Genomic DNA, 20269 nt, shown 5'->3' with positions numbered 1-20269 from the left:
GCCAGGATAGTGTGTTCAATTCCTGGGACCACCTGTATGTCAAATGTATGCATGCATTTTTTTATTTAACTAGGCAAGTCAGTTTAAGAACAAATTCTTATTTACAATTAAGTTCTACCCCGTCCAAACCCGGACGATGCTGGGCCAATTGTGCACCGCCCTATGGGACTCCCAATCACAGCCGGATGTGATTCAGCCTGGATTCGAACCAGGGACTGTAGTGTCCCCTCTTGCGCTGAGATGCAGTGCCGTTGAGCTTCCGAGTGGCACAGCGGTCTAACGCATGACTCAGTCACTTTGGTGGGGGGGTCGCGATTTTAAGGGGTCGTGGGACTTTTGCAAGAATATAAAAAATGTAATACAAAAATATTTTGAAAGGTAACCGCCACACTGAAACTTTTATTTTGAAAGGATACGGTCTCACCGCTTATTGTTGCTGACTTTACATGTGCAGCACATCAGCAGTGTTGAAATGGCTAGCTACGTTTGAACTTGGAGGGTATTCGCGCTGCACACACTCACTGACCCCACACACACACACACACACACACACACACACACACACACTGATCCAATGAAAATATCACTCTGCAACATTGTTTTGTTTTAAATGTGACACGACCAATCAGATAATACAGATCTTCTTATGACAGCAATCTTGATTGATAGCTAAGTATGCAGATGTGTTCTGCAGGCATTGCACATGTGGATAGTTAACTGTCATTTAACTCATGTAGGCTAGCTGTCAGAGTAAAATCACGGACAGGTTTTTAAAACGTGCAGCTCCCTCTTCGTCTACTGCTGCTTCCAATGTCAACAGCAAGGCGGACAACCCGGTCCCTGTCAAGAAGAGAAAATACCACCCGGACTTCATCAATTATTGTTTTACATATATTGAAGACAAGCATGGTGAGTGTAGACGTCCTATGCAACGAGCTGTTAGCTAATGAGAGCATGAAACCCTCCAAAATGAAAAGGGATCTGGACACCAAGCATCCAAGCCACGAAGATAAGACAGCTGACTTTTTTAAAAGAAAATGTCAATATCTGGTGTCCTCACAAGATTCATTAAGAACGTATTCACCAAACAAGAAAAGACACTTTGCGCATCATGCCTTGTGGCCCAGCGCATTGCTAAGTGCAAAAAAACCCACACCAGCGCAGAGGATCTCATACTTCCTGCTGCGATTGATATGTGCACTGAAATATTGGGAGAGTCACCCGCCAACAAACTTAAAACTATAACCCTATCCAATGACACCATTAGGAGGAGAATCCAGGACATGTCTGAGGACATGAGGACATGCAGCTTGATGAATCAGCAGATGTGTCTAACCATACAATTCTAATGGTCTATGTTAGACACGTGTGGGATAGTAACTTTGAGGAGCAGTTCCTTTTTTAGTGCTGATTTTCCCATCACCACCACTGCAGAGGCTGTCTTTAACACAATTGATATGCACCTGTGTGGGACTGGTCTGGGATGGGTGCGTCAGTGTGACAACTGATGGGGCACCTGCCATGACGGGAAAGCACTTCGGGTTAGTAAAGCGGATACTGGAGAGAGCACCGAGTGGGACGTGGAACCACTGCTTCCGACACAGGGAGGCATTGGCAGCGAAGGACATGGTGCCTGATAATGTATTACACCCCACTCCTGAACTGGTCTCCTAATTAAAATGGCTTATTCTCTTGAATGTATTTACACGTTTTCTCAGTTAATATGGCTGTGTATTGGCTTTCTTTAATACCATAATAGAAGACCCGTGAGACAGAGTCTATTTAGCAAGTGAAGCCTGCTCAAGAAGGCAGCTGCAATACAACATTACAAAATGGAATCATCAACAGTCCATCATATTGGGTCGCGACTCAATTGTCGTTGTCAAATTTGGGTCCCCAGTCAAAACCAGTGGAGACCCACTGTGCTGAATGATACTGTATATACTGATACTGATACTCTTAACTTTGCTGTAAGCCATGCTCACCTTATTAGCAGCAAACCGTTGTGGGGACTGGGGATTGTGCTCGAAGATCCTTTTGAAAGCCTTTTTTAGTTTCAACTTGCCAAGATGGCTGTCCTCTACCCTCCTAGTGTAGTCTTTGAAGACATACAGTAAGGAGACAGAAAGAGTAGGAGAGCTAAGAGAAAGAGAGGAAGAGAAAGAGAGGGAAAAGAAGACTCCATTTACACACCAGCCTTACAATTCAGTTCTCCTGCACGCTTGCTGAGTTAGGTCAGGCCTCGGTAACCTCTCTGAGGTTGAGTTGAACCACGCTGTTGTGTCAAGTCGTTCATTAGAGTACTGTTGCACAGCTCAACTCTTTCATGGCTGGGTGCTCCGCCTCACACTCTAAACTCTCCGCCCAGCGCCCAGCCTGCTTCGCTCCCTGAACAAGCCTCTGGTGCTGCTGGTAAATGCCATTGCTTTGCAGTGAAAGACGCCTGGAGTGTTTGATCTAAATGGCAGCCCAGCTAATTGGCGTTTTAATAATTCAGCCGTATTCCTCTCTCTTGCAGTTTGGTCTGCCATCTTTTCTAAAGACTCTTATGAAGTGATGATGCCAGCTGACAACAGAAAGTTGATAAGCTGATAAAAGAAAGTTGATAAGCCAGCTGATGAAGGAAAGTTGATAAGCTGATAAAAGAAAGTTGATAAGCCAGCTGATAAAAGTCTACAATACATTGATTGTAACACATGGTACAATAAACACTGTTTCTCACTACCTCTCTAAATGAGAGGAGAGGATCGCCTTAGGTTTGTGTAACAAAATGGAAACAACCTCTACCTGAGCACCAGTCTTGACAGTTGGTTTAAAAATGACTTGACAGATAGAACTCAATGTGTATCTACTGATGGTGTTAAATCAGGTCCTGTACTCTTTACTATTTACAATCCTAAAATTGTAACCTGCACTTGTATGCTATTGCCCCCACGATTGACCAGGCTCTATCTGAACTACAGTCTGCATTCATTGTATTACATAAACACTTTATTGACCTGAAATTAGTATTGAATGCAGGTAAAACTAAGTAAATGTTGTTATATAGACTGCATAAAAATAACTCTGATGATTTAAACATATGTACACTGCTCGAAAAAATAAAGGGAACACTTAAACAACACAATGTAACTCCAAGTCAATCACACTTCTGTGAAATCAAACTGTCCACTTAGAAAGCAACACTGATTGACAATAAATTTCACATGCTGTTGTGCAAATGGAATAGACAACAGGTGGAAATTATAGGCAATTAGCAAGACACCCCCAATAAAGGAGTGGTTCTGCAGGTGGGGACCACAGACCACTTACATTTACATTACATTTAAGTCATTTAGCAGACGCTCTTATCCAGAGCAACTTACAAATTGGTGGATTCACCTTATGATCTCCAGTGGAACAACCACTTTACAATAGTGCATCTAAATCTGTTAAGGGGGGGGTTAGAAGGATTACTTCATCCTATCCTAGTTATTCCTTAAAAAGGTGGGGTTTCAGGTGTCTCCGGAAGGTGGTGATTGACTCCGCTGTCCTGGCGTCGTGAGGGAGCTTGTTCCACCATTGGGGTGCCAGAGCAGCGAACAGTTTTGACTGGGCTGAGCGGGAACTGTGCTTCCTCAGAGGTAGGGAGGCGAGCAGGCCAGAGGTGGATGAACGCAGTGCCCTTGTTTGGGTGTAGGGCCTGATCAGAGCCTGAAGGTACGGAGGTGCCGTTCCCCTCACAGCTCCGTAGGCAAGCACCATGGTCTTGTAGCGGATGCGAGCTTCAACAGGAAGCCAGTGGAGAGAGCGGAGGAGCGGGGTGACGTGAGAGAACTTGGGAAGGTTGAACACCAGACGGGCTGTGGCGTTCTGGATGAGTTGTAGGGGTTTAATGGCACAGGCAGGGAGCCCAGCCAACAGCGAGTTGCAGTAATCCAGACGGGAGATGACAAGTGCCTGGATTAGGACCTGCACTTCTCAGTTCCTATGCTTCCTGGCTGATGTTTTGGTCACTTTTGAATGCTGGCAGTGCTTTCACTCTAGTGGTAGCATGAGACGGAGTCTACAACCCACACAAGTGGCTCAGGTAGTGCAGCTCATCCAGGATGGCACATCAATGCGAGCTGTGGCAAGAAGGTTTGCTGTGTCTGTCAGCGTAGTGTCCAGAGCATGGAGGCGCTACCAGGAGACAGGCCAGTACATCAGGAGACGTGGAGGAGGCCGTAGGAGGGCAACAACCCAGCAGCAGGACCTCTACCTCCGCCTTTGTGCAAGGAGGAGCAGGAGAAGCACTGCCAGAGCCCTGCAAAATGACCTCCAGCAGGCCACAAATGTACATGTGTCTGCTCAAACGGTCAGAAACAGACTCCATGAGGGTGGTATGAGGGCCCGACGTCCACAGGTGGGGGTTGTGCTTACAGCCCAACACCGTGCAGGACGTTTGGCATTTGCCAGAGAACACCAAGATTGGCAAATTCGCCACTGGCGCCCTGTGCTCTTCACAGATGAAAGCAGGTTCACACTGAGCACATGTGACAGACGTGACAGAGTCTGGAGACGCCGTGGAGAACGTTCTGCTGCCTGCAACATCCTCCAGCATGACCGGTTTGGCGGTGGGTCAGTCATGGTGTGGGGTGGCATTTCTTTTGGGGGCCGCACAGCCCTCCATGTGCTCGCCAGAGGTAGCCTGACTGCCATTAGGTACCGAGATGAGATCCTCAGACCCCTTGTGAGACCATATGCTGGTGCGGTTGGCCCTGGGTTCCTCCTAATGCAAGACAATTCTAGACCTCATGTGGCTGGAGTGTGTCAGCAGTTCCTGCAAGAGGAAGGCATTGATGCTATGGACTGGCCCGCCCATTCCCCAGACCTGAATCCAATTGAGCACATCTGGGACATCATGTCTCGCTCCATCCACCAACGCCACGTTGCACCACAGACTGTCCAGGAGCATGCCCAGGCGTTGTAGGGAGGTCATACAGGCACGTGGAGGCCACACACACTACTGAGCCTCATTTTGACTTGTTTTAAGGACATTACATCAAAGTTGGATCAGCCTGTAGTGTGGTTTTCCACTTTAATTTTGAGTGTGACTCCAAATCCAGACCTCCATGGGTTGATAAATTGGATTTCCATTGATTATTTTTGTGTGATTTTGTTGTCAGCACATTCAACTATGTAAAGAAAAAAGTATTTAATAAGATTATTTCTTTCATTCAGATCTAGGATGTGTTGTTTAAGTGTTCCCTTTATTTTTTTGAGCAGTATAATTTGGATGGTGTCCATATTGATCGTGTCCCGACTTACAAATATCTGGGCATTTGGATAGATGAAAAGCTGTCTTTTAAAAAGCATATTGATGAGTTAGTTAAGAAACTGAGAATAAAAATTAGCTTCTTCTATAAAAAAAAAAAAATAGGTAATTCCTCTCGCTAAATAGTAGAAAGCCGATTATTCAGTCGACATTCCGATCGGTCCTAGACTATGGTGACATCATCTATAAGAACGCAGCTGCCTAACATGATTTCCAGAGATGGTTAACTCTGGAAATTCCTTCGGTCTCTACTGAGTTAGATAAATCAGTTTTTAGTTTTACTTGCACCTTATTTGTGGAACAATCTTCAAAATGTTCTTAAATGTGATGTTTTGGTGCCTCTAGGGCAATTCAGAAAGCTGATTGAGGACCTTATTACTGATTACTTTTCTTTCTTTCTGCTTGCATTTTATATTTATATTTTGATGTGTGTATTTTCTGTCATTTCTGTAATTCAGGGCTCATCTGTAAAAGAGACCTTGGTCTCCCTGATAATATAAAGATAAAATTAAAATAAATAAAAAGTTGTTTCCTCACAGAGCAGTTCTTTATTCCCTGTTTAGGTTCAGTGTGCTAGAGTCTAGTTAATGCACTCTTTCCTCACTGTGATTGGATTACATAGGAGGAGGATGAGACTTAATCCTGACAGTCCTCTAAACCTCCACAGGCTCAATCTGCAGGTCTAGACATCCTGCCAGCCTCCACCATATCATCTCCACTCTGATCCCTGGCTGACACTACACCTGCTTACTGACTACTTGTCTGTGATTACATCCTAGACAGCTCCTGATGATTTCACTATATAGGAATTACCCCATATATTTCATAATGAAGCTAGAAAACTAACCTGAGAGGAAATGCAACCTTTCTGTGACTAGATGACTGACTACTCTGTGGGTTTGGTTTGAAGCCACTCACTTTTCCCTCCCCTCCCTCGGGTATAAAGATGAGATAAGATAATTAGCTGGGTGCTTCCATTTGTCCTATTTCACAATTTGTTTTGCATATCACACTGAGACACCCTCGGAGAGTAGGGTCAGAGCACAGGTTAGTCATTATTGACGGTGACCCTGGAACAATTAGGGTTAAGTGCCTTGCTCAAGGACACGTCGACAGATTTTTCACCTAGTCGGCTCAGGGATTTTACCCAGCGACCTTTCGGTTACTGGCCCAATGCTCTTAACTGCTAGGCTACCTGCCGCCCAGGATTCCAGGGTTGTGTGTGTGTGCGTGCGCGTGCGCGTGTGTGTGTGTGCGTAACGTGCATGCGCACACGCCTGCGTGAGTGCATGCTCGAGCGTGCTTGTTTGTTTATCCGGCTCAATTCTGCCTGCTTGCCCTTCAAGGTTTGTTTCACAGAGTCACAATGTTATTTACATTTATATGACAGTCCATTAGTGCAGTGGCCCCTGTGTAAGGCCCTGTGAGGGGCCTCTAAAGAGGGTGAAATTACCTCTCCCTCCAGAGGAGCCATCTGAAACATCGGGCCCATTCCTGTTCAACAACAAATTATGAAAAATATGGAATATTACTGCCATAGACAGGGCTATTAATGTCACTGAATAGTGTGTAATTCAGTTTGCCGATATATCAATCTGCTCAATTTCTGTATAGATAGTAATGTCCTACCTCATTTATTCACTGGGCCTTTTCCATCAGATAAACCTGTAGGTTACATACAGTATGCAAACGTAGGCTAAAGCCCCATTCATAACTGGTTCTAACATGCGCCTTTTGTCCTGATCTTGTCCACATTCTTATTGTGCCCACATTTCTTTGACAGGTGTAGAAGATTAAAAGACGGATTGTGATCAGGCCTTCCTGACCACCTCCGGAGGTAGCCAGGCCCGCGTTGTGTCTGGATATCTTAGGTGTAGACGGATCCGGACAGTGAAACCATTTAAATCATCACTATCCTGCCTTCTAAAATCATCAGTCATGCGGCAACATTACATTTACATTTTAGTAATTTCGCAGACACTCTTATCCAGAGCAACTTACAGTAGTGAGTGCATACATTTCATAAAAAAAATTCCCGTACTGGTCCCCCGTGGGAATCAAACCCACAACCCTGGCGTTGCAAACACCATGCTCTACCAACTGAGCCACACGGGACACATTGACTTATGATGTCAATATGTGCCTTAAAATCAATAAATAAATCAATATTATGTATCTGTCAAACAATTTGCATACAGGGAGGGACCAAGAAATCTGGTCAGAATGTGGACGCAGTGGATGGATAAGAGACATTTAAATACCATGTGTAGATGCATATCTAAAGATGTGGGCCCAATCAGAATGTGGACAAGGTCAGGACACAGGATGCATGTTAGCGCCAGGTATAAACAAGGCTTACAAGAGAGCGCCTGAGTGGGCACGAGTGAGAGAAAGAGGAGGCTTAGCCAATCGTGTCTCTTAACGTGTCCAGTCGTGTTTCTTAACAGTCTTTGTTCTGCGCAAAATACCAACACCTGATTGTTGATAGTCAGAGCTTGTCCTTTAACGAGACAGACATGCTAATGATCAACAGATTGTCAAAAACGGTGTTGATCTTTGTAGTGTCACGGCTACAGCTAAGAAAGTCTTATGCCAACACAACGCATTATGATGATAAGACCGGACAGGATTACTAGCTTCTAATTGGCAAATTGTCAAGTAGTGCTTGTGTTTTCAAGCCTTTAGAGAGCTGGTGTTATTATCGGTTTGGATGTTAGGCTCCACTGTTAGATGGGGTTAGTGGTGGTGGTGGTGGGCTTGGTTGTTGGTGCTGAACAAGCCACTCTGTCAATGCCTCTGCCTCTCATAGCCTCCATCCATCTCTGCTACGCTGTGGAGGGAGGGAAATCACTCCTCATATTAACAGAGGCACGATTCGTGTCTGAGACCTAATGTGCTTTTATCACTCCCAAACTACGGCTTCTCAAGCTACGTATTCTTCCTTGCTGTTCCAATTAACATGGGAAGAATCAACCACACCACAGGGATGTTTCCTTATGCCTGAATTCAGGCTAAGATGTGTCATAGATTGAGGTAGATTTAGATCAGGAAGAATACCCAGTGCAAAAAAGAAATATCTAAATCTGTTGGCCGAGGACTAGTGCATTGGCGAGGATAAAAGAGAGAGTGTGTTTTGTAGTGTACATTGTGTGCATAGTCAGGGATAGGAGGCAGCAGGGTGGAGTGGATGGATGGAGGGAAAGGCATGTGATGCTGGGCAGTGCTGCCATTGCCACAGATGGCTCAGGGAAACTACAGAGCTTACACCACCTAGATCAGCAGCTCACCTGTGGAGCCTGTGAAGGGCCTTGCTTCCGCAGAGGGAGAACTGGGCACATCCCAGCACAAATACACACGCACACACACATACACCACACTATTATGTTATTTACATACAGTACCAGTCAAAAGTTTGGACACACCTACTCATTCCAGGATTTTTCCTTATTTTTCCTATTTTCTACATTGTAGAATAATCGTGAAGACATCAAAACTAGGAAATAACACATATGGAATGATGTAGTAAGCAAAAAACTGTTAAACAAATAAAAAAAATGTTAGATTTCAGATTCTTCAAGGTAGCCACCCCTTGCCTTGATGACAGCTTTGCACACTTGGCATTCTCTCAACCACCTTCATGAGGTAGTCACCTGGAATGCATTTCAATTAACAGGTGTGCCTTGTTCAAAGTTAATATGCGGAATGTCTTTCCTTCTTATTGCGTTTGAGACAATCAGTTGTATTATGACAAGATAGGGGTGGTATACAGAAGATAGCCCTATTTGGTAAAAGACCAAGTCCATACTAAGGGAAGAACAGCTCAAATAAGCAAAGAGAAATGGCAGTCTATCATTACTTTAATTAAGACATGAAGGTCAGTCAATGAGAAACATTTCAAGAACTTTGAAAATGTCTTCAAGTGCAGTCGCACAAACCATCAAGCGCTATGATGAAACTGGCTCTCATGAGGACCGCCACAGGAAAGGAAGACCCAGAATTACCTCTGCTGCAGAGGATACGCTGTTTAGAGTTACCAGCCTCAGAAATCATCAATTAACTGCACCTCAGATTGCAGCCCAAATAAATACTTCACAGAGTTCAAGTAATAGACACATCTCAACATCAACTGTTCAGAGGAGACTGCGTGAATCAGGCCTTCATGGTCGAATTGCTGTAAAGAAACCACTACTAAAGGACACCAATAAGAAGAAGAGACTTGCTTGGGGCCAAGAAACACGAGCAATGGACATTAGACAGGTGGAAAACTGTCCTTTGGTCTGATGAGTCCAAATGTGAGATTTTTGGTTCCAACGACCGTGTCTTTGTGAGTTGGTGAACAGATGATCTCTGTGTGTGGTTCCCACCGTGAAGCATGGAGGAGGAGGTGTGATGGTTTGGGGGTGCTTTGCTGGTGACACTGTCAGTGATTTATTTAGAATTAAAGGCACACTTAACCAGCATGGCTTCCACAGCATTCTGCAGCGATACGCCATTCTATCTGGTTTGCTTTTAGTGGGACTATCATTTGTTTTTCAACAGAACAATGACCCAAAACAAACCTCTGGGCTATGTAAGGGCTATTGGACCAAAAAGGACTGCTGCATCAGATGACCTGGCCTCCACAATCACCCGACCTCAAACCAATTGTGATGGTTTGGGATGAGTTGGACCGCAGAGTGAAGGAAAAGCAGCCAACAAGTGTTCAGCATATGTGGGAACTCCTTCATGACTGTTGGAAAAGCATTCCAGGTGACTACCTCATGAAGCTGGTTGAGAGAATGCCAAGAGTGTGCAAAGCTGTCATCAAGGCCAATGGTGGCTACTTTGAAGAATCCAAAATATTTGTTTAACATTTTTTTGTTTACTACATGATTCCATATGTGTTATTTCATAGTTTTGATGTCTTCACTATTATTCTACAATGTAGAAAATAGTAAAGATAAAGAAAGACCCTTGAATGAGTAGGTGTGTCCAAACTTTTGACTGGTACTGTATACACTGAGTGTACAAAACATTAAGAACACCTTCCTAATATTGAGTTGCACCTCACACCCCCTTTTGCCCTCAGAACAGCCTCAATTCGTTGGGGCATGGACTCTACAAGGTGTCAAAAGCGTTCCACAGGGTTGCTGGCTCATGTTGACTCCTGTGCTTCCCACAGTTGTGTCAAGTTGGCTAGATGTCCTTTGGATGGTGGACCATTCATGATACACACAGGAAACTGTTTTGCGTGAAAAACCCAGCAGCATTGCAGTTCTCGACACAAACCGGTGTGCCTGGCACATACTACCATACCCCGGTGAAAGGTACTTAAATCCTTTGTCTGGCCCATTCACCCTCTGAGTGGCACACATACACTATCTATGTCTCAATTGTCTCAAGGCTTAAAAATCCTTCTTTAACCAGTCTCCTCCCCTTCATCTATACTGATTGAAGTGTATTTAACAAGTGGCTTCAATAAGGGATCATAGCTTTCACCTGGATTCACCTGGTCAGTCTATGTCATGGAAAGAGCAGGTGTTCTGAATGTTTTGTACACTGAGTGTATACTAATCTAAACAAACACGCTTGCATTCACACACACGCACAAACTCACACTAATATCTACAAGTATATGCACAATAATGTATGCACAGCACATTCATAACCATACACTGTTGCTCTTGTACGTAGCTCTACAGGCATGGGCCTCTGACAGTGCCAGGGAGCTGAAAGGATGAGCTCCCTGTGCCAGCCCCGCAGTGCAGTGGACAGACCGAGCCATATGCTCCAGTCAGTGCTGTCATCTCTCCAGAGCTACAGGCCAGAAGCCAGAGGTCCTCCCTCGAGTGACCCACACCTCTCCTTGGGCTTTGGAGTACATTGTATACCTTTAAAGATTTACAGTATATAGTATTGCGCTTTACTTGCAACTTTAGCGCTTTACTTGCAACATTCTGTGTCATATGCACCACAGGTGTTTCTGGAGAAGTCCCATGGTTCTCCATACTGTAGTTTCATCCTATGACTAATTAAGCCAAGATGACAAATTATACAACTGTGCTCAGGGAAATGAATGTGTATGCAAACATACATTTACCTCATTTAGCAGAGCAACTTACAGGAGCAATTATGGTTAAGTGCCTGGCTCAAGGGCACAACGGCAGATTTTCACTTAGTCAGCTCAGGGATTCAAACCAGTGACCTTTCGATTACTGGGCCAATGCTCTTAACCGCTAGGCTAGGCTACCTACCACCCCATAACGCATGTAGATGAATAAAAACAGCAGTAGACTGCAGGCAGGATTGATTAGACAATCTAAACAGGGCTAGGCTGTAGCGGTGTTATATTTGCCTTTGCTAGCTAATAATTAATCCTTTTTAGGATGCAACACCTTGTGTTAGCATCCTAGGGGACTTATACTTCCGATAAGGGGGGGGCGACTGCAACGTGAAAAATATTCTCACCGGAATCAGAGGGGGGATTCTCAGCTTGGTGAAACACTCATGAAACCCTGGCATGAAAACAGCTAGGCCCGCAGGTGTCCACAGCGCTACCATACCGGCAAACTCTCGACAAATGTCTGCATCAGCGTGTTTATTTAGAGAGAAAAGTCCTATTTTCAATGTTTATGTGGAGCTGGTAGTTTATTGCACCCTTGAAGGGATTAATAACATTGCTGAGCTGTGTGATGAATATCAGACACACACACACACACACACACACACTTCTGTAAACTGAGACTCTCACCCTCTTTCCTGGATCAGCATGGTCATAATTTATTTATGAAAACGAGTAGGGGGAAAAAACTGCTGAAAGTAACCGGGGCAACAGCTGATAACTTGATATTCCTTCTGACTGGAGCTGACTAACAGTATGGGTTAGAAAGGTTAAGAGACATGTGGGTGTTATGTACAGTATTTAGTGCAGCGTTTCCCAAACTAGGGGTCGCGAACTCATGTGGGGTTGCCTGATTTGAAAAGCTGGTAGTCGTTAAATGCGGTTGTAATAAACAGATCGGTTTCTGTTTTCTTCCGACCAATGTCGCTCTATCTTTTGAACGGTTTAAACGACAAAATATTATGACCCCATCACCGAACGATAAGATTATCAGGAACACATACAGGTCTTCTGTTTCCCTCTACGATGCCCACAAGCTACGCAGGTCTCATTAGAACAGAGTGGACAAGACCAGGCACTAAATCAGACTAGGGTGGAAAAAAAACAGAATTAATGGTTATGTTCTTTTCTACACAGAAGGTCATACAAAATGATTGCCTGATGATCTTCTGAACTTCTCAATACATTTTTGATGCATTTTAGTCACTTCGAACTATACTTTCATCAGATTGAAATACTGTCATAAATACTGGCAGACTGATTTATAATAGACTGTCATAGCCCTAATTAAAAAAAAGTTAACATTTGCCGTTGATTCCATCACTTTTTTTACATGGTGGGGTCGCAAAACATTTTTCATGTCAAAATAGGGTCAAAACCCCAAAATGTTTGGGAACTCCTGATTTAGTGCTTTTGAAAGGCCCCAGTGCCCGACAGTGATTACTAGCTAAACAAATCCTTCTCTACCCACAACATCAGGATACTTCAAGTAGTCAGATGACCCCTGGTCAGTTTGTTCTGATACTGCCCAGCTGTCTGCACAGCTATAACCAATGATGCATAAGAGTATGGAACACAACCTACTCAATAACAGCAAGTAACCAGAGAGAATTTGAACTAATTAGATCGTGCGATGTTTACTAATAAGAAGTGGGGCATCATCTTCCTCTTCAACACTTAGAAGAAAGTATTTGAGATAAGAAAATAAAGTAGTTGAGAGATACTGTATGCATCACCACTGACTACCAGTTGTGTCATCACCTCTTAATAGTAAGTCGGCGTTTATGTGCCCACTGCTTTAACGTTGCTGTGTTATGCAGTCATTACATAACAGAGCATGCTACAGTATTGAGCGTTACACGTACAGAGCCAGAGGGAGGAAACGAGTGCATTTTCTGTTTTGTTTCTTTGGTTACACAGTTACAAAGTATCTCTCACCTTTTTATACAAAGTACCTAAGATCACGCTCACCTTTTGACTCAGAATCGTAAAGCAAATCTTTTTCGATGTGTCGATCCAAGTAGAAAAGGAAAAAAAAGGTTTAGAATAAAGTCAATGTTGTCTGTCAGGTTTCGCTCTGGATTTGTACTGCTATATGACAAATTAATGGCCCACTGTAGTCTTGCATAGAAAATGCCCTTATGAACCATTTTTGCACTATAGCACCGGCTAATGGCAAGTCCTGTTTTTGTCTGTAACCCCGGATCATGTGAAATGTCTCTGTCCTGCTGTGTTCTGGGGACATTAAGTCTGTCTGAATGAGCCGGAGTGCGGCTGGAGTCTAAAATAGCTCTGCACGCAGGCATACAGGCAGCACTCTACAGCACAGTGATGGAGGGTGGAGGGAGCAGAGGCCGGGGAGTAAGTCAGCTGCACGGCTCATTTGAAATCAAGCAGTCATTACTGAGGCTCCTGAACAGCATCCTTTACTGTCCCACTGAGCACAGAGCACCACCCGAGGAGAGGACCCGCTACCTGACTCTGTATGAGCCTCTATGAGGAGCAGATACCTGACTCTGTATGAGTCTCTCTGAGGAGCAGATACCTGACTATATGAGTCTCTATGAGGAGCAGATACCTGACTGTATGAGTCTCTCTGAGGAGCAGATACCTGACTGTATGAGTCTCTAAGAGGAGCAGATACCTGACTGTATGAGTCTCTCTGAGGAGCAGATACCTGACTATATGAGTCTCTATGAGGAGCAGATACCTGACTGTATGAGTCTCTCTGAGGAGCAGATACCTGACTGTATGAGTCTCTAAGAGGAGCAGATACCTGACTGTATGAGTCTCTCTGAGGAGCAGATACCTGACTGTATGAGTCTCTCTGAGGAGCAGATACCTGACTGTATGAGTCTCTCTGAGGAGCAAATACCTGACTGTATGAGTCTCTCTGAGGAGCAGATACCTGACTGTATGAGTCTCTATGAGGAGCAGATACCTGACTGTATGAGTCTCTAAGAGGAGCAGATACCTGACTGTATGAGTCTCTCTGAGGAGCAGATACCTGACTGTATGAGTCTCTAAGAGGAGCAGATACCTGACTGTATGAGTCTCTCTGAGGAGCAGATACCTGACTGTATGAGTCTCTATGAGGAGCAGATACATGACTCTGTATGAGTCTCTCTGAGGAGCAGATACCTGACTGTATGAGTCTCTCTGAGGAGCAGATACCTGACTGTATGAGTCTCTATGAGGAGCAGATACCTGACTGTATGAGAGTAGCTCACATACTTTCATTTACCTCAAACCCATTTGAAACCCTCCAGAATAATGTTTAGAACAGAATGGGGTAATGTGATGGCAGAAAATATACACTGAGTGTACAAAACATTAGGAACAGCTTCCTAATATTGAGTTGCACCCCCTTTTGCCCTCAGAACAGCCTCAATTTGTCTGGGCATGGACTCTATAAGGTGTCGAAAGTGTTCCACAGGGATGCTGGCCCATGTTGAGTCCAATGCTTCTGACAGTTGTGTCAAGTTGGCTGTATGTCCTTTGGGTGGTGGACCATTCTTGATACACACGGGAAACTGTTGACTATTAAAAACCCAGCAGCATTGCAGTTCTTGACACACTCAAACCGGTGCACCTGGCACCTACTACCATACCCCGTTCAAAGGCACTTAAATCTTTTGTCTTGCCCATTCACTCTCTGAATGGCACACATACACAATCCATGTCTCAATTGTCTCACAGCTTAAAAATCCTTCTTTAACCTGTCCTCCCCTTCATCTACACTGATTGAAGTAGATTTAACAGGTGACATCAATAAGGGATCATAGTTTTCACCTAGATTCACCTGGTCAGTCTATATCATGGCAAGAGCTGTTGTTCCTAATGTTTTGTACACTCAGTGTATACATAATACAGTTTATAGCTGGACTCATCTGATATATGAGAGCAATTGTGAATGTTCCTACTGTTCAGTTTAGCTAAACTTGTTACTGAAAATATTGTTTTCCCAGCCCTGTGCAGAGGAAGTGGAACTCTCATCCAGTCTATCATTAATAAAGATCTCATTTACTCCGGCTCCCAATGCCTTCTCTCCTCATTAAATCTCTCAGTGTATCGCCCGGCCCAGCCCGGAGGTGACAGGCTTAAGTAATCCACAGCCACAGTGCCATTTGCCTTGCTTCCCCACACCCGCTCTCTGAGAGAGTGATACTGTTTACAATTCCACCGATTCAATTATCCCGCTGTATTTTCTCTATTCCCAGATATCCCCTGCGGCCGGGGTGGTAGAGAGCGATTTAGCGGGTGGTTTACACATATGACGATGGTCCGTGGCAAATGTATCTCAAGCCAGTCGGCCTGACTGACACCATTTTCGCCTCTCTTTCTCTCTCCGCTTATTCTCTTTGTGTTACAGGGCCTCTATAAAGCCCAGCAGCTCTAGTAGCGTAGCTGTAAGTGCTAGACAGACTTCTAACAGGCCTGTTTCACCGTTCAAATGTCTATTATGTTTAGTCACCAGACAGCCAGGACAGCAGTCATGTCATATTCATTTTCTCTTATGCTAAACATTTCATTTGTGTTCATGTTGCTAACTACAAACATAGAATCCAGGTCCATCGGCATAGGCTAAATTGTTTGACCTACCACTGTTTGAAGGTTGGAGATATCCTTAGGCCTTTTAAAACCTATTTTAAAATGTCAAACTTATTTTACCTGATATACTCTTCTTTATTTCAGCTATGATGAATGTGTGGGACCAGGTGCGACACAGATATACGTCCCCACAGATGACCCCCCTCCGTACTCCCTCACGGACCCCTGTCAGCGGGGCCACCAGCAGGCCACCTACACCAGCCTGGAGATGGAGGAGCCGTCCGCTGGAGCTGGAGCCTCTTGGGTGTCCGCCAGCAGCGCCGCCGCCTCCCACTACCCAATCGGACTGCATGAGCTCCGGCAGCAGCCTATATCCTCCATCTCCCAGTCAGCGTTCCCCCTGGAGGAGGCGCCCCCATACGAGGTGGTGGTGAGCAGGCAGAACCAGCCCATCCCTCTGATGCCCATGGACCTGCTCAAACACCCCTCGGAGGACAGCCATAGTCCCCAGAGAGCCCGGGCTGTCGCACACAGAATCCTGTAGAGCCGACTGGGCTAGTCCACTCCAATGCTCTTCGTGCGGACAGCCACCCCCCCTCCCAGTCTTAGTAGGACAGCCTGAATCTCTCTTCTGCTTCTTCCAGTGTCCCGTTGTGCATGACAGGCAGTATCAAAAGAGGTGGACTTTCTGGACTGAAGTGGAAGCTTTGGGTTGAACCTGAACTCAGTCTGCACCTTCCTTTCCTTCCCCCTACCTCTTGGATAAGCTGTGTCCCCCGACTCTCAAGATGTTACCCGCACCACTCCTCACTCTCTCTCCCTTTACTACTGGGGCACTGCCATGAAAGCACAGGGCTACTACTAGTTACCCGGGGCTGGGAGTATGGTCTTTCTGTCCAGAGGGAATTCACTTCATACTGTACAATGGTCTCAGTTTAGGAGGCATTCACGCATTTAGGAAGCATTATCAAAGTCTGTTTTTAGCACACACAAAATACACTAGCGGTAACCTGAAGTGGTTTCAGATAGATATTCTGTATGTACTGTTGGTTCTTGTTGTGTTGAAATGGAATCGCTCTTGATAAAAAAAAAACACTATAGAAAGAATGCCTAATTTCACATTCCATCACATATCCATATGGTTTTATTAATATTTTCTACATGCAAATAATATTTGATTTATATTTAGTTGACTTTAGGACTCCGACTGTCTGTAAAATGTCCAGTAATTTCAACTGATAAATATACCCCAGTGTTATACACTCTTATTAAAAAAGGTTCTATCTCGAACTTAAAAGGGTTCTTCGGCTGTTCCCGTAGAACCTTTTCCACAGAAGGTTCTACATGGAACCCGAAAGGGTTCTACCTAGAACCAAACAGGGTTCTCCTATGGATACAGCCGATGAATCCTTTTAGAACACTTTTTTCTAAGAGTGTAGGTATTTTTTTGCACTATTATTTGAAATAAATTATTTTTGTGGTATATGGTTTTATATGGTTTCTGGATATAAACACGTTCATATGAGCTGGAAATACTGTCTATTCTCTATAATTAGGTTTCCCCTCTGGGGGCTGAGGCCTATTTAGATCCTAACTGTTCTGTTTCAGTCTCTAAACGTGCACCGCCACACATTCCTCTTCTCTCTCTCTCTCACTACTTCTCTTTTTGTGAAGAGCTTTTTTAGGTGTTCACGAGCGAAATTACTATGAGCTCGACCCATTCGCCAGCTAACATCAAAGTACAATATACCTTGTAGCAGAGATACAATGGTATTTGACAATTGGTGAGAAGGACAAATAATATTAGCACGCAGTTTACTGTGATGAGGGATTTACTATACTTTAGTACTGTCATCTTTGATATGATAAATAAACAATTCATTTTTACAAAATATTATTCAGTCTAGACACATTGTATTTTTCAATATGCTGGAATCTTTTTAATGGTTCCAAATTATTATTCAGTATTTTGTTTTTGGTTGTGAGTATTCATTGTACAGATAAACTGTCTTCAGTTGAACTGTTTTTACATGTCTGTTATCCATGTATAAATGGTATAAAAATGACTGTGCCTGCCAAGCACTAAGTCTAAGACTGTTAGACTGCTTAACATTGTAGCCATAGTAACTTGAAACACTGATTAACAAATCAAGAGCTTTCCTTTTCCAAATAGCTTGTTATTTTTCAAGGCTTGTGTTACTTTGTTAAGTTATTCAGATAAGTCTATGTTCATCATTGAAACCCCAGAAAAAGTACTCTCAGCAGAAAATGTGACATAATGTCCATATTTTGTGTATAAAACCGTATTTGTGGAGTCAATGACCCCCTGTCACCTTTGCATTTGGCCCCAGAACTTGGGTATCTGTGTTCCAGCCCCCCTCTCTTTCTCATTGTCTCCCTCATTTATCTTACCAAATCCCTTCTTGTGAAGTGATATATATCCTCACTGATGAACCCTTAAAGAATACTTTATAAATGAATTAGTCGCATGATTGCATTGCTGGAATTGTGGATAAAAGTTATAAAGAGATGAGTATTTATTTAGAGTAGCTTTATCAATAATGTGTATAACTGTGGAAAGACTACTATTAAATAGTTGTTGTGAGATTCACCAGAATGTAGATGTACTACAGCACAGATGCTTCGCACTAGACAGAAACGTCGAAAGATTCAAGATCAACGGGTTATTTTTCTCGCGTTACATTCTTGTGCCAATCATCATCAAATGGATTTGACTTTGAAGAGCGTTTGTTAAATGGCTTTTAAAAAACCAAATGCTGTTCTCATCACTTGTTAATACATATTCTATTTGTGGTCAGAATTGTCATGTCACGCCCTATAACTAAAGCAATGTTTGGGCTGAAAATGATGTGTTAATAATTTGACAACGAGCATATTTATGCTTATTATTATGTAGCTGCTGCAAATCTAGCGATGCTATACAATAATAATGATGGTCTTGTGTTTCATCAACTGAAATCTAAAAGTGCAATGCAGTGAATAGGACAACGTGTTAGATTGTGTGCATCGTGACACACTCAGTCATCTAGAAATGCAACTTTACAAGTCAGTAGAAATGCACTGTAACTGTGTTGGAAGACCTAGTCCAATACCTGTTGAGGTAAAACTGCAATGCGGTTCACTCTGGTCTTACATGCTGTTTTTGTCTTTGTCGTTTACTTCATTTTGGTAGCACAATAGGTACATGTCCAACATAAATGTGAAATAATGTGTAATACTGTACGTGTACACTTCCAATGTATAGTTTCCCTGTAAGTCCCACTGTTGTACACAACTGTCCTGTGTGACAAAGATTCTTGTTTCCTATAATCACAGTCATCAACGTATATCCATGTTTTGTATTAAAGCTTTTATTAATTTCTTATATTGGGGAAATTAAATACATTTGACCTCTATGATTTGAGTCGGTGTGACTGTTCGTTCTGGTTTTGCGACTATGGGCATTGAAAACGCCTTTCTGTTTTACATGTAGGCTACACCTAGGAGTAGTAGCTGTAACATAAATAGGAGGAGGACCATTACTATTAATAAACATAGGCATAATAGAGGAGGGAGCTGGGGATGAGGAGTGTTTGTATAGCATCCAAAAAGTGCAGAAACAGTGTAGTGCAATTATCTACATTGGCTAAATGTTTCCCTAAACGTTTAACCAATCGAATCCTGCTATGTATAATGCATGGGAATATGTTGTGACATCCTGTCCGTTGACAGCCATTCATTCCCCTCTGATCTGCTCTGAATGTTGTGTTTGGGTGGTGGGCTAGCTAGCTAATGTAAATCAGACTGAGCAGATGGTCTGTGCCGTTGCTCTGCTCCTAATTACCCTCGTTGCCCAGTGCAAGGCTCCTATTAGGGTGTGCCAGCAGAAAGCTAATTTCATCTAGTGCCACTGCACTCGAGATAATAAGTCCACAGCGTCCATTATGAGGCTTTGTGAATACTGCACTCACCCAGATCTTATTGACTTAGGAGGGGAATCATTTAAACTGTGTTTTCCTTCCTGATGTGACTGACAAAGCAGAAGAGAGCTCTCTGGAGCTGCTCTGGCCTCTGTAGCGAGTTAGAGGTGACCATAGGTCAGACACAACCTCATAGATGTGTCTTACAGCGATGTCTCCAAGGTGTCCAATCACCTAAATGCCTGAACAATCACCATGCCATTGAGAAATTGTTTTAACATGATCACTATTCAACTGAAACATTCTCTAAATCAGGCTACTGCAGCTATGCATTCATAATTCAAGGGTTTATCATCATTCTCTATCTCATTGTTTTTGGTGGGACATGTACTGTAACATCTA

General features: G+C 43.6%; 1 protein-coding gene across 3 annotated transcripts in view; it reads left to right on the top strand.

The window, feature by feature from the left end:
- Window positions 1-19363, top strand: part of LOC106561986 (protein BEAN1) — a 57290-nt gene extending 37927 nt beyond the window's left edge. For all 3 annotated transcript variants that reach the window (XM_014126493.2, XM_014126492.2, XM_014126494.2), the window contains one exon: window positions 16092-19363. In XM_014126493.2, coding sequence (XP_013981968.1) covers window positions 16092-16491 — 400 coding nt within the window. In that variant the 3' untranslated portion in view covers window positions 16492-19363. The remainder of the gene's footprint in view (window positions 1-16091) is intronic.
- Window positions 19364-20269: the final 906 nt, after the last annotated feature.

Source organism: Salmo salar, chromosome ssa11 (assembly GCF_905237065.1).
Source record: "Salmo salar chromosome ssa11, Ssal_v3.1, whole genome shotgun sequence".
NCBI lineage: Eukaryota > Metazoa > Chordata > Actinopteri > Salmoniformes > Salmonidae > Salmo > Salmo salar.
The sequence above is the reverse complement of the archived record's forward strand: the minus strand, read 5'-3'. Positions and strand labels throughout refer to the sequence as shown.